The sequence below is a fragment of the Panthera uncia genome, chromosome E1 (assembly GCF_023721935.1).
Source record: "Panthera uncia isolate 11264 chromosome E1, Puncia_PCG_1.0, whole genome shotgun sequence".
In the NCBI taxonomy this organism is placed as follows: Eukaryota; Metazoa; Chordata; class Mammalia; order Carnivora; family Felidae; genus Panthera; species Panthera uncia.
In genome coordinates this window covers 33988520-34008977 of record NC_064814.1, presented here as the reverse complement: position 1 = coordinate 34008977, position 20458 = coordinate 33988520, and the positions used below count along the sequence as shown (strand labels likewise).

General features: G+C 34.0%; 1 protein-coding gene across 10 annotated transcripts in view; it reads left to right on the top strand.

Annotated features, from left to right (window-relative positions):
* The window catches only part of BCAS3 (BCAS3 microtubule associated cell migration factor), a 611080-nt gene that overhangs the window by 286098 nt on the left and 304524 nt on the right, over window positions 1-20458 (top strand). For 7 of the 10 annotated variants that reach the window (XM_049637821.1, XM_049637823.1, XM_049637819.1 and 4 more), the window contains 2 exons: window positions 477-627; window positions 16423-16467. In XM_049637821.1, the coding sequence (XP_049493778.1) occupies window positions 477-627; window positions 16423-16467 (196 nt within the window). The remainder of the gene's footprint in view (window positions 1-476; window positions 628-16422; window positions 16468-20458) is intronic. The other 3 variants (XM_049637825.1, XM_049637826.1, XM_049637822.1) reach the window with 1 other exon arrangement.

Below are 20458 nucleotides of genomic sequence, written 5' to 3'. Positions count from 1 at the left end.
TTCTCTGTGGATACTCATCTCATGACTCCTCTTTCTTCCACCCTCCCAGCTTTCACAGGCTGCTGTGGCTGGAATATTCTACCCACTTACTTTCAGCTTGTTTAGAGAATTGCTTCATGCCTCCTCTAGACTACCTTATATCTTCCTGTTTTGTTTTCTGTTACTATCCTATATTCCTTCATAAGATCATAAAATTATAATTAAATTTTATACTAATTATTTGTATAACCACTTAACATCCATCCATTTCTGTATCCTCCATTCCTCTATCCTCAAAGACTAAAGTCTCTGTTTATAATCAAGTCACACTTGGTGTTACCAGTATCCTTTGTTTTTTCCCATCCATATAACCATGATACTTTTAGAATCAATTCTGCCTTTGATAACTTTCTTAAATGGTTAGTGGAGTGAGTGCAAATCACGTGAGAGAAGGAAACATCTCTTGGTGATGCTTTTCTTTATTTTTCTTTTTGTAGGGAAACTAAACAGCCAAGACTCCTACAATAATTTTGCCAACAACAACCCTGGCAACCCTCGGCTCTCTCCTCTCCCCAGCTTGATGGTATTGATGCCTCTTGCACAAATCAAGCAACCAATGACATTGGGGACCATCACCAAACGAACAGGGTAAGGCCTTAGGCTTGCTACTTTTTAAAATAGCTGCTTTAGAGGATTGGATACATAAAAATAAAACACATTTTCTTTGGGTCGTTTGAGTACGTTCTTCATTTCCAGCCCATGTGAGACTTAATGGCAGCAGAATAAGTACAAAGTATAGAACATGTACAAACATCCTCAAATACAACCATGTGCACATACATTCATAGCAAAGACAAAGCAGTGACAAGTTGTGAAAACTAGTACTGGCTAATAAAAACCAGACCCATCTACTCAGTCTCATACTTGCTGCCTTGCGGCTTTGTCTGAAAGTACAGTTTCAGTTTCTTGCTTTTGTGGACATAATCTGTGTTTATAATGACCACCAGATTTTACCTGGCCCAAATACTAAGGAAAGAACTTTGTTAGATGACAACCATGTTTCTGAAACTTAAAGGGAAAAAAACCCTATATTGTGATATAATTTACAAATAATAATCTGTCATTATTGTTACGACAATGTGATATTATGGGTAGTTTTCAAAAGCCAGAGTCCTAAAATTTGGGCTTTACTCAAGATTCGTCATTAACATTCACAAAGACATTTGATGACTCACTTGATGTGTCTGTGCTTATTTTAGCTATTTAAAAACATTTTTAATTACTACTGGTTAGGAATATAAAACTCACTTCTTTGAGTTCTTGAAAATAAAGTACTATATTTAAGATATCATTAGATGATCAGTCGCAAAATGATTCTGAAATTCCATTTGTACCAGAAAAATATATATCTATAGGCAGATTACCTGTTTCATCAATAAGCAATCCTGAGATTGTTATCTAATTTGAAATGAAACAACTGTCTTAAATTTTGTCTGCAGGTAGCTCAGAGAAAACCCAATCCTGGCTTCAAACAATCCTCAGGGCCTTTCCAACAAAAGAAATAGATTATATTATTTGGCTACTATATCAATAGGTCTTAATATTTTTGTGCTGGATGGTAAAGTGTTTATAGAAGTCACTTTTGTGAGAAGAAATACTCATGCTCAGGGACAAGGCCTTTGAACTCCAGATTTCACCATAGTACAGAAATGGACCCTCTACCTGGTGGGGTGGTATTCATATACAAAGTGATCTTATTGCTGAATGCAGAAATAAAATGGAGTTTGTGGCATATTTGGGGAGGGGGAAGGAAAAATATACTTAGGTCCCAAATTAGGCATGTTATGATATAGATCATTGGGCCTGTATCCCTTTTTTTTTTAATTTATTTCAGCTTTTTAACTATGTTCAGTGATTTAAATAGAATGTTGGCTTCCCTTTCCTCTTTTAGTTTCTTTTTTTTAAAATAAGATAAGTAAAGGGTGCTTGGGTGGCTCAGTCAGTTAAGTGTCCGACATCGGCTCAGGTCATGATCTTGCTGTTTGTGAGTTTGAACCCCGCGTCAGGCTCTGTGCTGACAGCTCAGAGCCTGGAGCCTGCTTCTGATTCTGTGTCTCCCTCTCTCTCTGTCCCTCCCCTGTTTACTTGCTCTCTCTCTCTCAAAAATAAATAAGCATAAAAATATTTAAAATTACAGTAGCTATTACTAGGAAAGAGGTTATGAAGAGGTTATTTACTGTTCATTCATTTTTTCTTTTACTTTTCTGGGATGTAGAATCAAATAAAAATTAGACTAAATCTTGAATCATAATTTTAAAGTTATTTTTTTTACTTATAGAAGTCATCCATAATTGTACCTTTTTGATTCAACTGAGCATTGTACAATTCTGCATAGTACTTATGAGTTTTTGTGTGTGTTTCCTGAATCCAAGTGAAAGAATACTCAAAATTGTTATTCTTGAATTTAATTCTAGCTTTGTTTCTGGTGTTTATTGTTTTTAAAACTTACGAGCTATGCTATTTTTATAATGTAAAGAATTAGCTCTCTTTTTCAAATAAGCTTTTCTAAGACAGTGACTGAGGTTCTATGCATGAAATCCTATTATATTAGAATTTAATTCAACATAGTTGTGAGGAGGAGTGGAAACTGAGCCTACTTTTGTATGTATTTGAAATTTTCCACAATAAAAAGAGAAAGTCTTTCACACTCTTTCACACTCTCTCTTGCTACCCTCTATTTCTCTGCCCTTAGATGGACAGAAACTATTAATCATCTGGTGTCTCCCTCCACTGCCATATTTTATGAACTTGGATAAATTCTGTTTCTTTTCTTTTTAAAAACTTAGTCACAATTCTTAGATTTTTAGATTGCATACACTAGGCTCCCTTATATTATAGACAACTTAGTAATTATTTATTAATGAAATAACTTAAATGAATTTGAATTATGTGCTTTGGAATTAATATTAGTTCAAGGTAGACATGTTGCATTGTTGACTTGGTTTTTTATCTCAGCTCCCAGACCATTATATTTTTGCTGAGTTTTTAAATTCTTTTTAGCATGTCCTGTGTTGAAGTGTTTAAAGAGAATATTTGTCCCACAACGAATACTTGGTTTGTAATTTTTAAAATTTTCGGAGGATTCAGATTTACAAAAAAAAGTTATAAGACCAGTAAAATGAATTCCCATTTTCCCCAAATGTTGACAATCCAATATTTTTGCCTTATCATTCACATTCTCTCTCACTCTGCCCATACATGTATGCACACGTGTGCATACACACACACATACAAACACACACACACACCATATTTTTCTTAAATTGTTTCAAAGTAGAGTTAGTAATTCCTTATTCCTACAAATTTCAATATATAACTTCTACAGACAAGGATATTCTCTTACATAACTATAGTACAGTTATCAAAAGAAGAGATTTTAAAACTCACTATTGGTCTTTTTCGTAGAGTTGTCTGTAATGACTTCTCTACTTGTGGCAGAGCCATTAGTGTAGCACACATTATTACCCTGCCCATTATTTTCCGCTCTCCCCACCTGCTGTTCTTTTTTTCCCCACCCCTCCTGCTATTTTCTCTGGCTTCCTATTAACACAGATCACAGTGACCTATAAACACTTTGATAATAGTATTAATAACTTATAGTTGGCTCTTCTTATGAGACTTAATACCCTAAGCCACTTTCTTTTTTTTTTTTTTAATGTTTATTTATTTATTTTTGAGAGAGATATTGAGATTGAGAAGTGGGACCTAAACTCACGAACTGTGAGATCATGACGTAAGCTGAAAGCAAGAGTTGGATGCTTAACTGACTTGAGCCACCCAGACACCCCCTCTAATCCGTTTTCTGAAGGGTTTGTTGATTATATCCAGAAATTGCTATAGTGTAATTTCCTTATAATTTTTATTCTAAGTCACCCCAACATTTGTTCATAGAATTTTTAGAATACAATTTATGGTTTTATTACCTTAAAATTTGGCATTTTCACTGAAATACATGTATTTTGCCTTACCAAAAGTAATATTTGTTTTATGAGAAAAAAAATTCCCTTAATTTCCATTTTTTATATATGCTGAGATTTGAACCAAATCCCATACATCTCATATCATTAGATTTCATCCCATTAGATTTTAAAAGCTATATTTATTTCATTTTTATTAACATTTTTTTACTATGACCAAGTCTCATGACTGTAGTTAGCTAATTTGCATTATTTCCACTAAATTTTGTTACATTTACTGAGAATTTTGCTTGCTATATTAAGGTTACCAGAGTGATGAGCAAATGGGGTTTTCATTTTCCAGGTCTCTTTTTATTCTAGAAATTCTCATTTACTCTAACTTTGCTTCTATGAAATGCCTTTGGTAGCATTTTAAAAATAAAACTAACAAGAAGTATTTGACATAGAATATGTAGAAATAAAGCACAGAGCTGACTCATTTATAGACATGTAAGTTTTGTGATTACTTCCAGTATACCTGATAATATATCTAATAAAATCATGTACTTACCTAGGCTACATCAACCTTTATTTACTCCGTGTCCTAGATATTTGGCAAAAAGTCAAAATAAGCACAAAAAGTTGTATTTCTAGCACAGAGATTTTTTAAGGATTGCCTAGGATCCTATACTAGAATATTCAAATTGAGATAGAAGCCTCAGTTCAAACCTTGAGGGGATAAAACGTGTGCTTACCATATTTCACATCTGCCCTCTTATTTTTGGAAATATATATCCCTGGAAGCCTGTGCAATGTCAGGGACCATCTGTCTTACTTCAAGACATCCACAAGGCCAGTAGAACTGCAAATGGCAAAAGACAGATGTATTTACACCTTCATGTTCTGTACCTTGAAGCAGCACTTGGAGGAAATAAGGCCCATTTTGGCAACAGCTGTTGCTTAACCTGACTACAATATACATTGATGAAGGCAAAAGAAGTGCTAGAAATCACTTGGCTCAATAATCATTCATTCAAACAGGGTCCATTTTCTTCCAGTATAAGACTGGAGAACTGGAAAAACCTCCATCATGTTTTATGACACATAAATAAGAATAGTTCTCATCTCTTAAAGTGAAACTGGGTACTAAGGAATTGCTCATTTTTTTGAAGTGTTAAGTGTTAATAGTAGGGATTTATTAAGTAGCATTTCATAGATGTTTGGTTGAATTACTGAATCAAGTAAGTGATAATTGTTTGTTTGAATGCTTCCTATGTAAAATTTTACTAAATAGATAATTTTTCATCAGTATGCTTAATTTTATGTGCATTAAATCTAAAGTTATTAACCTATACATATCATTGTCCAGGGACAAATAGAGAGCAGCAAATTTCTTTTTTTTTTTTATTTTTTTTTTAACATTTATTTATTTTTGAGACAGAGAGAGACAGAGCATGAACGGGGGAGGGTCAGAGAGAGAGGGAGACACAGAATCTGAAACAGGCTCCAGGCTCTGAGCAGTCAGCACAGAGCCCGATGCGGGGCTCGAACTCACATACCGCGAGATCGTGACCTGAGCCGCAGTCGGACGTTTAACCGACTGAGCCACCCAGGCGCCCCTAGAGAGCAGCAAATTTCTAAAAGAGATCAGAGTAATTTCATGGGAATAAAAAATACAGATATTGGTAATGAAGTTACTTCCTTACTCTTAACTAACAGTGAAGTAAACATGAGATGATTTGTTGTCTTTCATGTTTCCTTTGTCTTAAGTGGAGAAGCTTCTTGTTCTTTTCCCTTCTCCTGTCTTTATATTTATTCATGTCTTTGTGAGCAATTTGAAGTGTGTATTAAGAACCTAAAGCTCGACACTGTAGAAATAGGTTAATGTAGTCAAAGGATATTGACTTAGAATCTGATGCCTTGACTTCTCAGTTGGCTCTGCTACGTATTACCAGTGTGTCCTAGATAAGTTTCTTCATCTGAAGAATATAAGTTTATGTATTTGGATTATCATCTTTTAGCTGTACATTGTGTGAGTTCCTACCAGGACTTTGGTTCCATTCCTTAATTTCTAAGCCTCACTCATTGTCAAGGTATAGGCCAGTAACGAGCTTCATTTAGAAAACATAGATGATTGTTCTTATTTAGAAATGGAAATATTTAATAGCATTTATTTGATTATCTCAAATTTGTAGACTAAATCTGCCATAGAGGTTGCTAAGTGGGTAAATGACATTGGCCTACAGTAGGCCTTGCAGAAAGGTCCATTCCTTCCTTGGCTTATCTAAAGTTTGCCTGAGCCCCAAACCTTATATGCTAAGTTCTGAGAATTAAATGGGAAAGATTTGGAGAAAGGCTCACCAGATACTGTAGTAGATGGTAATTCTCCACTTCCCAGCCTTGTCTTATATAGGTGTTAGTTTTTGATAACTAAAGTTATAAATGTTTGGTTCCAAATATAAAATAACAGATAATGTATTTTCATTAGAATGGATATGGATATATCTGCATGTACAATATACTCACCACAGTTTGAGTTTACAATTTTCATGCTCCATCAGTAGAGTATTTAAAATATACCATGGTTTGTTCCATTTTACCATAAATCTGTGGATTTTTTAGTTTTTGAATTAAGTCTACTATTAAAAATCAACAGTGGTAACTTGATACAGAAATTTGATAGTCTGTGCTATTCCAGTCTCTTCTGAAACATCTGGTAGAATTTTAACATTATCTAATGTTTTTATAATGAAAATCTTGAGTTTGTAATTTAAATTTGCATGTTGAGTATATCTCAGATAGTGAACCTGTCTGTTTCAGCTTCAGTTTGCCCTGTAGATCAAGAATTTGAGAGCCAACAGTGCCATGGGTGTCTTTATTATGGAGTGGTTAAAATTAAATTAATGAAAAGTTATAAGTAACACTGGAAAAATTGACACAAGGACTAATTTTGCTCATATGTATGTGAGAACTGTAAGTCCATTTCTGTAGCTCTTTAACAGAGGATATACAGAATGTAACAGTCATTTAAGTTCCTAGGATATATTGGTAGAGGATACGTCTTTGCAATTTTACACATACCATTTTCTCTACATTTAACATTTATATGGGCTTTTTTTTTTTCAGTTTTTTTAAGACATAATTGACATGTATCTCACTATATAAGTTTAAGGTGTGTAGTGTGATAGTTTGATTTACACATATAGTGGAATAATTACCACAATAGGTTCAGCTAACATCCATCTTCTACTGATACAATAAAAAGAAAAGAAAGAAGAAAAGAAAAAAGGAAACACTTTTTCCTTGTGATGAGAATTCTTAGGATTTACTCTCTTAACAGCTTTCTTATATGTCATACCACAGAGTTAGCTATGGCCATCATGTTGTACATCACATCCCTAGTACTGATTTATTTTATAACTGAAACTTTGTACCTTTTGACCACCTTCCTCCAACTCCCCCTTCTCCTACCTTCTGCATCTGCGAACCACAAATCTGATCTCTTTTTCTGAGTTTTTCTTTTAAAGATTTATCTTAAGATAAATAAGATCATACAGTATTTGTCTTTCTTTGACGTATTTCACTTAGCATACCTTCAAGGTCTTTCCATGTTGTTTGAAATGGTCAGATTTCTTCATATTTTTATGGCTGTATAATATTCCATTATAATGTATAATATATTAAATAAATATTAAATATAGTTAATATATATGTAATCTATAATATAATATATATAATATATACATATACATATACATATACACATCACAACATTTTTATCTATCCATTCATCTATCCATCAATGGACACTCAGGTTGTTTCCATGTCTTGGCTGTTGTAAATAATGCTAGGAACATGGGGATGTAGATATCTTTTTGTGTTTGTATTTTTATTTCCTTTGGTCATATTCCCAGAAATGAAATTGCTGGATCATAGGGTAGTTCTATTTTTAACTTTTTGAGGATTTCACCCCCCCCCCCTACTGTTTTCCATAGTGGCTATACCAATTTATACCAACAATGCACAAGGGTTCCCTTTTCTCCACATCCATGGCAGCATTTTTATCTCTTGTCATGTTTAATTTAAATTTTAATTAGTTAACATACAGGAAATATTGGTTTCAGGAGTAGAATTCAGTGATTCATCATTTACATGCAACACCCAGTACTCATCACAGCAAGTGCTCTCCTTAATACCTATCACCCATCCAGCCTATCCTCCACCCACCTCCTTCCATCAACCCTCAGTTTGTTCTCTATTGTTTTTACTTAATTTAAAAAAATTTTTAATGTTTATTTTTGAGAGAGAAACAGAGAGTGAGTGAGGGAGGGGGAGAGAGAAAGGGAGACACAGAATCCGAAGTAGGCTCCAGGCTCTGAGCTGTCATCACAGAGCCCAGTGCGGGGCTTGAACTCATGGAACCGTGAGATCATGACCTGAGCTGAAGTTGGGTGCTTAACTGACTGAGCCACCTAGGCGCCCCTCAAAATTTTTTTTAATGTTTGTTTGTTTGTTTATTTATTTATTTATTTATTTTTAACCTTTATTTATTTTTGAGACAGAGAGAGACAGAGCATGAATGGGGGAGGGTCAGAGAGAGACACACAGAATCTGAAATAGGCTCCAGGCTCTGAGCTGTCAGCACAGAGCCTGACATGGGGCTCGAACTCACAGACTGCGAGATCACGACCTGAGCCGAAGTTGGACACTTAACCAACTGAGCCACCCAGGCGCCCCAATGTTTATTTATTTTTGAGAGAGAGAGAGAGAGAGGCAGAGACAGAGGGTGAGTGGGGGAGGGGCAGAGAGAGCCAGAGGCACAGAATCCTAGCTGTCAGCACAGAGCCTGTTGTGGGTCTTTAACCCACAAACCGTGAGATCATGACCTGAGCTAAAGTCAGATGCTTAACCAACTGAGCCACCCAGGCACCCGTGTTCTCTATTGTTAAGAGTCTCCTGTGGTTTGTTTCCCTCTCTCCTCTCCCACTCTCACTTCCCATGTGTTCATCTGTTTGGTTTCTTAAATTCCACATATGAATGAAATCATGTTTTTTGTCTTTCTCTGACTTATTTCGCTTAGCATAATACATTCTAGTTCCATCCACATCATTGCAAATGGCAAGATTTCATTCTTTTTGATGGCTGAATAATATTCTGTCATATACATACACGTATATATATGTATATATGTATATATATGTATATATGTGCGTGTGTGTGTCTGTGTGTATACAAACACATTTATATGTGTATATATACACCCACATCTTTATCCATTCATCAGTCAATGGAAATTTGGGCTCTCTCTGTAGTTTGGCTGTTTATCTCTTGTCTTTTTGATGGTGGCATGTTAACGGGTATGAGGTGGCGTCTCATTTTGCTTTTAATTTGCACTTCCCTAATCACTACTGATGTTGGGCACCTTTTCATGAACATGTTGGCTTTTTGTATATCTTATTTGGGAAAATGTTTATTCAAGTCATTTGCCCATCTTTTAATTGGGTTGTTTTTTGCCATTGAATGCATGTGTTCTTTATATATTTAGGATATTAAGCCCTTATTAGATAGATGGTTTGAAAATATTTTTCCCATTCTGTATTCTGTAGGTTGTCTTTTCACTTTGTTCGTGGTTTGTTTTGACGTGCAGAAGCTTTTTAATTTATTTTTAATTTTGTTGCTTGTGCTTTAAGTGTCATCTTTTAAAAATTACTACTAAGATCCATGTCAAGGAGATTTTGTTTCTGTATTTTCTTCTAGGAGTTTCATGATTTCAGGTCTTACATTTAAATCTTTGATCCATTTTGAGTTAATTTTTGTGACTGGTATAGGATTTGGGTCCAGTTTCATTCTTTACATGTGAATATCCAATTATCCCAGTACCATTTATTGAAGAGACTGCATTTTTTCTATTGAGCATTCTTGGTCCCCTTGTCAAATATTAGTGGACCATGTATGTTTGCGATTCTTTTCCATTGGTCCTTTTGTTTTTATGCCAATACCATACTGTTTTGATGACTATAGCTTTATAGTATAACTTGATGTCAGGAAGTGTGATGCCTCCTGCTTTTGTTCTCCTTTTTTAGGATTTTTTTTGGCTATTTGGGGTCTTTTGTGGTTCCACATAAATTTTAGGGAAGTTTTTTTCTATTTCTATAAAAAATGCCATTGGAACCTTGATAGGGATTGCATTGAATTTGTAGATGGCTTTTGGTAGTATTGACATTTTAACATTAATTCTCACAGTACATGACCACAGGATACCTTTTCATTTATTTGTGTCTTTTTTGATTTCATTCATCAATGTCTCATAGTTTTCAGAGTAGAGATCTTTCATCTTCTTAGTTATATTTATTCCTAAGTGTTTTATTGTTTTTGGTGCTATTGTAAATGGGATTGAATCCCTTGTTTGTTTTTCAGAAAATTTTTTATTAGTGTATAGATACATTACTGATTTTTATATGTTAATTTTGTATCTATATAGATCTAACAGTTCTTTGGTTAAGTCTTTAGGGTTTTCTATAAATAAAATTATGTCATCTGCAAATAGAGACAGTTTTCTTTCTTTCTTTTTTTTTTCGATTCTGCTTTCTTGCCTGATTGCTTTAGCTAGGACTTCCTGTACTATATTGAAAAAGAGTGGTGAGAGTGGGTGCCATTGTCTTGTTCCTGATCTTAGAGGAAAAGCTTTCCAGTTTTCATCATTGGGTATGATGTTAGCTGTGCTTGTTTTATATGGCCTTTATGTTGAGATATATTCCTTCTGTGCCTGATTTGTTAAGAGTTTTTATTATGGATGCATTTTAAATTTTGTCAAATGCTTTTTCTGTGTCTGCTAGATGATCATATGATTTTTTTTCATTCTACTAATGTGATGTATCACGTTGATTGGTTTGTGTTATGTTGAACCATCCTTGCCATCCCCAGAATGAATTTCACTTGATCATGGTGAATGATCCTTTTAGTGTGCTGCTGAATTTGGTTTGCTGATGTTTTATTGAGAATTTTTCCATTTATATTCATTTTGAATATTGGCCTATAGTTTTTTTTTTGTTTTTTGTTTTTTTTCCTAGTGGTGTCTTTTTCTGGTTTTGGTATCAGGATTATGCTAGCTTTGCAAAATGAGTTTGGGAGTGTTCCATCCACTTTGATTTTTTGGAAGAGTTTAAGAGTTGGTGTTTTTTCCTGCTTTCTCCTCTAGGGTTTTGATGGTTTCCTGTCTCACATTCAGGTCCTTTATCCATTTTGAGTTTATTTTTGTGAATGGTGTAAGAAAGTGATCTAGTTTCATTCTTCTACAAGTTGCTGTCCAGTTCTCCCAGCACCATTTGTTAAAGAGACTGTCTTTTTTCCATTGGATATTCTTTCCTGCTTTGTCAAAGATTAGTTGGCCATACTTTGGTGGGTCTAATTCTGGAGTTTCTATTCTATTCCATTGGTCTATGTGTCTGTTTTTTGCCAATACCATGCTGTCTTGGTGATTACAGCTTTGTAGTAGAGGCTAAAGTCTGGAATTGTGATGCCTCCCGCTTTGGTCTTCTTCTTCAAAATTACTTTGGCTATTTGGGGTCTTTTGTGGTTCCATACAAATTTTAGGATTGCTTGTTCTAGCTTTGAGAAGAATGCTGGTGCAATTTTGATTGGGATCGCATCGAATGTGTAGATAGCTTTGGGTAGTATTGACATTTTAACAATATTTATTCTTCCAATCCATGAGCACGGCATGTTTTTCCATTTCTTTATATCTTCTTCAATTTCCTTCATAAGCTTTCTAAGTTTTCAGCATACAGATCTTTTACATCTTTGGTTAGGTTTATTCCTAGGTATTTTATGCTTCTTGGTGCAATTGTGAATGGCATCAGTTTCTTTATGTGTCTTTCTGTTGCTTCATTGTAAGTGTATAAGAATGCAACTGATTTCTGTACATTGATTTTGTATCCTGAGACTTTGCTGAATTCATGTATCAGTTCTAGCAGACTTTTGGTGGGGTCTATCGGGTTTTTCATGTATAATATCACGTCATCTGCAAAAAGTGAAAGCATGACTTCATCTTTGCCAATTTGGATGCCTTCAATATCCTTTTGTTGTCTGATTGCTGATGTTAGAACTTCCACACAATGGAATACTACGTGGCAATGAGAAAGAATGAAATATGGCCTTTTGTAACAATGTGGATGGAACTGGAGAGTGTTATGCTAAGTGAAATAAGTCATACAGAGAAAGACAGATACCATATGTTTTCACTCTTATGTGGATCCTGAGAAACTTAACAGAAGACCATGGGGGAGGGGAAGGAAAAAAAAATGTTAGAGAGGGAGGGAGCCAAAACTTAAGAGACTCTTAAAAAATGAGAACAAACTGAAGGTTGATGGGGGGTGGGAGGGAGGGGAGAGTAGGTGATGGGTATTGAGGAGGGCACCTGTTGGGATGAGCACTGGGTGTTGTATGGAAACCAATTTGACAATAAATTTCATATTTAAAAAAAAGAGTTGGTGTTAATTCTTTAAAAGTTTTGGTAAAATTTACCAGTGAAGCCATCTAGTCCTATGCTTTTCTTTATTAGGAGATTGTTGATTACTGATTCAATATCCTTACTAATAATTGTTCTGTTTAGATTTTCTATTTCTTATTTAGTCTTGGTAAGTTGTATATTTCTAAGGTTTTTTTTCCTTTTCTTTTAGATTGTCCAGTTTGTCCAGTTTGTTGGCATATAGTTGTCCATAATATGGGCTCATTCTGATGTCTGTTATACAATAGTGTCTGAATTTTCATAAGACTTGAGCAATTGAGAAATAGGACTTTCAGAGTATATTTATAGAATTTTTCTCTTAGACTCCAGTTAATTCTTTAAAGATGATTGAACCATTTACACCTTTCAGCGCTAAAGTTGGGTTATGGAACACTTCAGCGCATTCAAAATAAAATCTAGTTTTACTTTTTCCTTGCATTTAAAAAAATCTTGGTGTGCCTGGGTGGCTCAGTCGGTTAAATATCTGACTTCGGCTCAGGTCATAATCTCATGGCTGGTGGGTTTGAGCCCCGTGTCAGGCTCTGTGCTAACAGCTCAGAGCCTGGAGCTTGCTTTGGATTCTGTGTGTCTCCCTCTGTCTCTACCCCTTTCCTACTCACACACTGTCTCTGTCATTCTCTTAAAATAAATTAACATAAAAAAAACCTTCATGTTTGCCTTGCTTTCAGCTAGTAACACCAAAGCTTTTGTTTTATTATGTGACATTCAGCCAAATGAATCAGTGTTTAAAAACTTATATAGCATTTATTATGATATAAAACACAATTCCTTCTTGGTTTCTGAGAATCTCTGGAAGAAACCTGTTGAGAACCAATGGTCAAGTCCCTTCACGTTGCACTATAAATAAGTATATAAAAAATATTTCTGGATTTTTCATCTCTTGGCCAATCCTGATGTTTTTGAATCAGAATTCAGCTTAAAAAGGACATAACTGCGACAAAGTGAATAGATTTTGTATGGCAGGATTGTTAAACCTGTTGAAACTTAATAGTGTTGAGAAAACACAGAAGTTCTTAATATCTGAACATCATAATTTGAGTTGCATATGTTAATATAAACCATTTTATTCAACATACACTCCCACTCACATACTCTCTTCTTCCTCCTAACTATCCTCATATAAAACTACAAATGTGGGGTTTTGAAAGGGGAGGGGAAGTCATAGGCAAAGACAGCTGGATCATGGACTTGTCCTTTGTGACTTTATATTTTCATTCTTTTGCTACTGAGGAAAGATGAAGCAGGCACATTTCAAAAGAACAGCTGACACTACCCATACAAAGTCAGTAATTACGTCAGTCACTCTAATTCTTTGGAGTTTGTGGCTCTTCTTTTACATGTATGTGGCAGAGGTCCAGTTTGTAGGAGTGGGTAAGAAGTGGGTAAGTGTAGATGGGGAACATGCCAAGTGTATATGAGAGCGGGTCCTCATTCAGTTTCTCTAGCCCTCTGTTTTCTCCTCGAGCTGTGTTAGCCAATGGATCCTTATTTGGTTGAAGGAGGGTTGCTTTTAACTCACACAATTGGGTTATGTTTTGAACAGTGAGAACCGTATTGTCTTTAAATTTGACATTGCTGCTGCTTTGTACCGGCCTGTTTACTACAGTGTCTGGAGAGTTAACAGTCATTTTAGGATTGTGGGGAAGGAAATGGTTGTTGAAATCTTTTGTTAATAACATACACTGCTATTGCCTAGAAAGGAAAATTTAGGAGATTTTTTTTAAGCTTGTGTTTAATTTGTTTGGCAAATTCATGTTTCCTTTTTATATATATGGAAACTTTAACCTAGGAAAGGGTATTTGCTGGCTCTACAGGTGGGGAGCATCAACTGGTCTTTTGAAGTGTAGAAACTTTAAAGTTTTGTTTCAATTTGTTGGGTTGTCTTTTGGTATCAGTAGAGAAGCCTTTTAAGTCATGAAGGAGTAGGATGAAACTTTCAAATGTTTTACAGTGACTTAGCTGTAGTCTGATATTTAGAATAAGATGGGACACTGTCCAGTGTTGATATAATATATACACTGAAGAGCGACTCATGTCTAGCTGTTCCCAATGGTCAGCGCATGTGTCAGAATCATTTGAACTGTTTGTTATTTCACGTGCCTCGCCTAATGAAACTCAAAGGAAGTTGGGTACTGTATGCTAACAATAACCTTTTCATTTTGGAAGTATTTGTGGGCATATAGAAACATATCGAAGCTTCCATTTTCTGATAATTTCTGCAGGGTGTTATTGTGTTACTGAGATTGGAGTCTTCAAGTGGTCTGAGTTATTTAAATGGGTATTTGGTTTGTCGGAGTGCAGGGTGAGCTCCAGTAACATTTTGTTTCTGATACAATTTGTGAATCATGCAATCAGATAAGGGGATTGTGACTATTTTTCATTAATGATATAGAATAAAATAAAATGTCACTTTGCTACTACTGGTTCTGCAAACAAGCAGCTTTGGTATGACCTGGGAGCTTGTTAGAAATATAGAATCTAGGGCCCCACCCAGACCTACCCTGTCAGAATGTGCATTAATCTTCCTTGTAACTAAATCCCAACATTAATGTTTATAAAACATTGAAATATAAAGTAGTAAATTTGATTACAGACAAAAAATACATTCATTCAATTATTGTTTCAATTTATGTGTATTCATGTATACATCAGCCTGCACCTTAAAATGTATTTTATGGGTCTCAGTTAAAAAAGTTTGAAAATCCAACGTTTTAATGTGGATAATGACATCATATCTTTTGGTTGTGTCTTACTAACTATGAGAGAGATTTACTTTGCATTGACACCATTTCTAAAGTTTCTTTTCTTTCTCTTTGATATCTCAGTTCTTCCAACTCACTTTTCTCTGATTAGTATCTCTAATCAGAGATACTTACCTTTCTGTTCTCCTCTTTGTTTCTTCTGTGCATCAGTCCTGAGAATTGTACTCAGTGTTGTGAAAACATTTTACCCAAGTTTCTTTTTGTGAAACTCAATTCACAGGCAGATTAATGCTAATCATTTGGCAGAAATTTTTATTTTTATAATGTTCTTAACACCAAAGTTGAAGAAGAATATCCAGGTTTTGCCAGTGTGCTTTCTTTCTCAATTTATGTCTTACTTCCAAATGTCAGATACTACAGCAACATTTTTTTTTGGATATAGTTAAATCAGCCAATCTTCTTTGTATGCAAATATGTGTAGCATGTCTGAAATGCCTGTGAACAGAATATTAATGAGTATGTGTAACAATGAAATTGGACTTTGTATCCCCAGTTGTATTTAAAATAAACAATTGTGGCTTTACAGTATTCAAACCTAACCCAATGCAGGCTGGGTAGAAGAAGCCAATCTCTATCACTATTAAGAGAAATGCTAATTTCTGGGAATGTGACCCTACATGGAAATAAATCATACTACTTATATTTAGTGTTTGTTCCTTTGGCCAGCAATGCACAGTTCAATTTACTTTAAATAAGTAGCCTAGAAAATACATACTTTCTTTCTGTGGCTCTGAGAATGCAATCAGTGAAGAGCAAATAATGCTTATCAATTTTTTATTGAGTTCTCTTTAGCTGATTTTAAACATTTTGTGTCATACAACCACACATCTGTTGCTCCTGATTCCACTCTTCTCTCTATCTGATTATTCCACTTAACTTGTACTTTGTTTTAAGGGCCTCAGAAGTGAAATTTATTTTATTTTACCTTAGGAACCCTACAGGGGTACTCCAGAAAAGGGGGAGAAATAGACCATTTTGAAATCGCTAATCCTATGAAAATTAAGGGACTTGTTATTTCACGTCATTCTGTTTATTGGTTATATCAGACTTATTAGTATCTACAGCAGAATTGCAAATGATTACTAATTTTTTCAGTTATTTTATCCATACTCGATAACAGTATGATATACATGTATTTGTTAATGTGAAATGAGTTTTCCTCTAATTTTTTGTGCGTTTTCCCCCCTTTTCCATGAAGGCCTTATCTGTTTGGAGCGGGGTGTTTTTCCATAAAAGCTCCATGGTGAGTCCCAGTTCAGTCCCGCATGCCTAATTCATTTGCTGTACTCTCAAAAAGTAACTCTGTTTCGTACTTTTGTCTTCAGTTGCATGGCCTGATCACAGATAGATGCACATTACTGAACAATTTATCGATGGGACATGAATGTTGATATTTAAGCTTTAAAAGAGCAGGTTTTTTTTGTTTGTTTGTTTCACTTAATTTCTTGAAGAGTCAAATAAAACAATCACAGACTAATATTTAAAAATAAGAAATTAGGATTTTCTCATAATGCTAGTGTATGTTATAAGACAAGGCTAACAACAGAGTTTAAAGCTTTGAGTAGTATAGTGATAAAAGCGCCTTATGTATCGTGCTGAACATTTGAAGATAGGATTTATTTTGAAATATAAAGATATTTAAGGTATACTAAAAATAGCCTATAAATTTTTACTGCATTTTATTTGGTACCAAAGGAATAGGGTCAGTTCTGTTTTGAAGAGTTTAAGTATTTAAGGGCCTACATGATGAAGAAATTTGTGATTCACATAAAAACCCCTAAATAATTTATTATTTTGAGTTATTAGCACCTACTCACTATAACTTATTTATTTACTAAATTCGCATATAATAATGCCTAAAATATAACTTTGTCAGTCTTAGACACGAGAGTCATAGAAAAGAAACAGAGCATATGTAATACTTTCATGTAAAGATGTGAAGTAGAATGAATTTAGAGCCTGGTATATTTAATATTCTGGTTAAAAGTTAGGCCTCCAGAATCAGACTGTCCAGGTCCTAAACCCCAGTTCACACACTTACTACCTATATGATCGTGCGTAATTTTCTAAAACCTTCCTGTTTCTCAGTTTCTTTATCTTTTAAGTGGCACATAGTAAGAGATCAGTAAATGTTAGCTGCTTCTACTACTATGTTGTTAAAGGGAAAAATACCATTTTTGAAAAGAAGCTTCTTTGAATTAGATCATACTTTTTTTTTTTTTTTTTTTTTGCTTTTAAGAGTTAAGTGAGCCAGAAGGACTGGGGCAATATAAGGTATATCAGTTTTATAAATGTAGTCAGAATACTTGAGAGAGTTTTGCACGTGTGTGTGTAGTTCTTATAACTGTTCCTGGGAATTGTTCATACTGTCCCATTATCCTAGGGAAAAGCCTGCCAATGATTTTTCTCCTGAATAAAAAGAAACTGCCGTAGTTCTTTCAGGTACACTCTAATGTAATGCAAACTAATTTCAGTGTTCATTTGCCACAGGAACATCTGAAAATTTTATTATCATATTAGAACAGGGTGACAAATCATAAAGACTTCCTCCTTGAAATGCAGCATCAAAATTAGGACACAGATTGTGAAACTATTTTAAAGAAATTCAGGGTATAAGTGCATAAAAATTCCCTGCAAGTCCATCTTCATTCTTTTTGTTAACCAGATTTCATCCCCAAACAAATAAGATACATGGATCTTACTTAGGAGCTTATAGTGAGCAGTTTTTAAATGCTAGATTCAACATATGACAGATTTCCTTTGTAGACTAAACTTAGAATTAGATTCCATCTTAGGATAAATTTCTCATTCTAAGTACAAAGAAAAGAGTTTTAGTATGTTAATAAAGATTGAAGTTTTAGCATGGAAGTAAATAAAGATGGAGTAACAAATGTTGTATGTTAAATAAGAAAACTCCATTCCTTCACCGGCTTATATGCTCCTCAAATTTAAGCAAAAGCACTTGTCAACCAGAAATGATTTGAGGTTGAAAGAAGATTAAAAGAGCCAGATTAAAGAAAGGGATATATGAAATATAGTAGACTTTTAAATCATTGCCTGTCTTTTAGAAGACTGCTTTGTGGTTTGTTTGATGCCATCGTTAGCTCACAAGAAACTCGTTTTTAGTCACTTATACTGGCCTAAAAGATCCTCCTTTAAAATACGTTCCTTCACTAGTGGTGCATGTTTTTCCCATTAAGATCTTAATGAAACCTCAAATTAAGGCAGCAAAATGAATATAAATTTGACAACTTCTAGCTTGTTTATAAGAGCTTCTTTGTTTTAACAGTTTTTGCTGTTTTTCCATGCTATTTAGCATTCAACCGGAGGATGTTTTTATTTACAGTTCCGAAATAAAACGTTATGCCAAACAAATATTTTTATAGTACTTCCAGTTGCAGGTTAACATTTGTGTTTTGGAAGAATATGAAATTTTTATAGTTCCTCTTAAAATGTAATGAACACTTCATACAATTTTTTTATTACTTTCAAGTTGCAACCTTTGTATTTAGCTAAGATTTTGCTTTTGATAGATCACAGTTTCTGCTAATTCTTCATTCTTTGATAAACTGGTTTGTTTTTATTCATGCAGTTGCAGTGAGTCAGTTTAAAATAATGTCTTTCCTTTTGATAACAAAATAAACTTGTTGGAAAGTTATATAGGCCGTCTTCGACATTTTAGCCATCTTCTACACTCTGGGGATTGTACATCCTCCAGGATATATGAGTTTGAATGACTGTATAAAATATTAGAAAAGAATCACACATATAATACTTCTTTAATATAGAAATTTTAAGAGAAATAGTCATTGTGAATTGTTAAAAATGGATTTTGCTTTCAGTATTACAAATAAGTAACAAGTATTTATTGAGCTTCTAATGTACGTGTAGTATTATGTTTAAACTGCTGGTATTTTTGAATTGCTTATCACAAGAAAAAATATATACATAGTAGTGTGGACAAAAGTAGCCCATTTGGATATATCCCATACTCATAACCTGTATTTGTATTATATAAGGTTAAGTTAAAGAAGAATTAAAACTTACATATCAAACTATATTTAAATTTTAATTAGTGCTGCCTGAGAATATTCAATTTATATATAAATACTTTATTTAAACTAATCTTGTTCTTTTGAGAATCTTTAAAATATTAGAAATTCGTTTTTGAAAGGAAAGATTTACATGGAGGGGAGAATCTTCTTATTTGTTAAGTTTACATGAATCTGTTAGAGCTTTAAGAATAACTTGTGATAGAATAATTTTAGGTATATTATTAATATCTTTATTTGAAATAAAATACTTTCAGTTTCCCTCTTAGTTCTTCTTTTAGAAAATAAAGTTGAGAGTGAGAGAAAACTTCTAAATTCCTTTTAAAAGTTCAATCACAGCGAAGAATATAAAGAAAGATTTTTCTTCTTATCTACAAAGACACCATACCACTTGTAATTCTTACAGCAATATTGTGTCCAACATTTAAACTGGAATATCGAGTGTACCCTTATGTTCTAGAAAAGGAAAGAAACGGTGCTTCTATCTCAATTTAGCTCTTTCCATGCTTGTGTCCTTCTAACCAAGGCACAGAACGTCATTGCTGCTTTTCATGCCTTCCGCAGATACTCCATTTGTGCCCTGTTCTATGGGACATAGTAGATTTATCCAGATGGACATAATTTTTCTGTAATTTTAAAGCAGATATTATTAGTTTGCTTTTTTTTTTCCCTCTTTGCAGTAGGGTGTGGAGAAACAAAAAAGGCAAGAGAAATTCAATGTTAATCTGATTGGATTATATAATACAGTAAAAGCCAATGGGTAACTTCAGTAGTCTCTATAAGTATTTTGGAAGATGTCATAGTGTTAATGTCCCTAGAACTTCTGATGGCAGTGAAAATGATTCTCACTTAACAGTTAGATGGTTAAGTCTCTCAAAAAGGAGTGACAAAAAGGTAAACTCCAGAGTTTTAAATTTAGTACCTTATTTGTTTTGGTTTTTTGTTTCTTTGTATGTTTATTTTACTTTTTATTATGTTGTTTTCTTGTATAAAATTTAGCAAATATGATATTCTATGATCATTATTGTGCCCGATATGGTAAAAGTTGAATTTACTTCATTTTTCTTTTACATACTGCACACAAATTAAGCCAAATTCTACTTTTAATTTTTGAACATGTTATTTATGATGGGCTCAGGAGAGTAAAGAGCAAGAGTTCTCAGTAGAAAGGAGTCCATCATA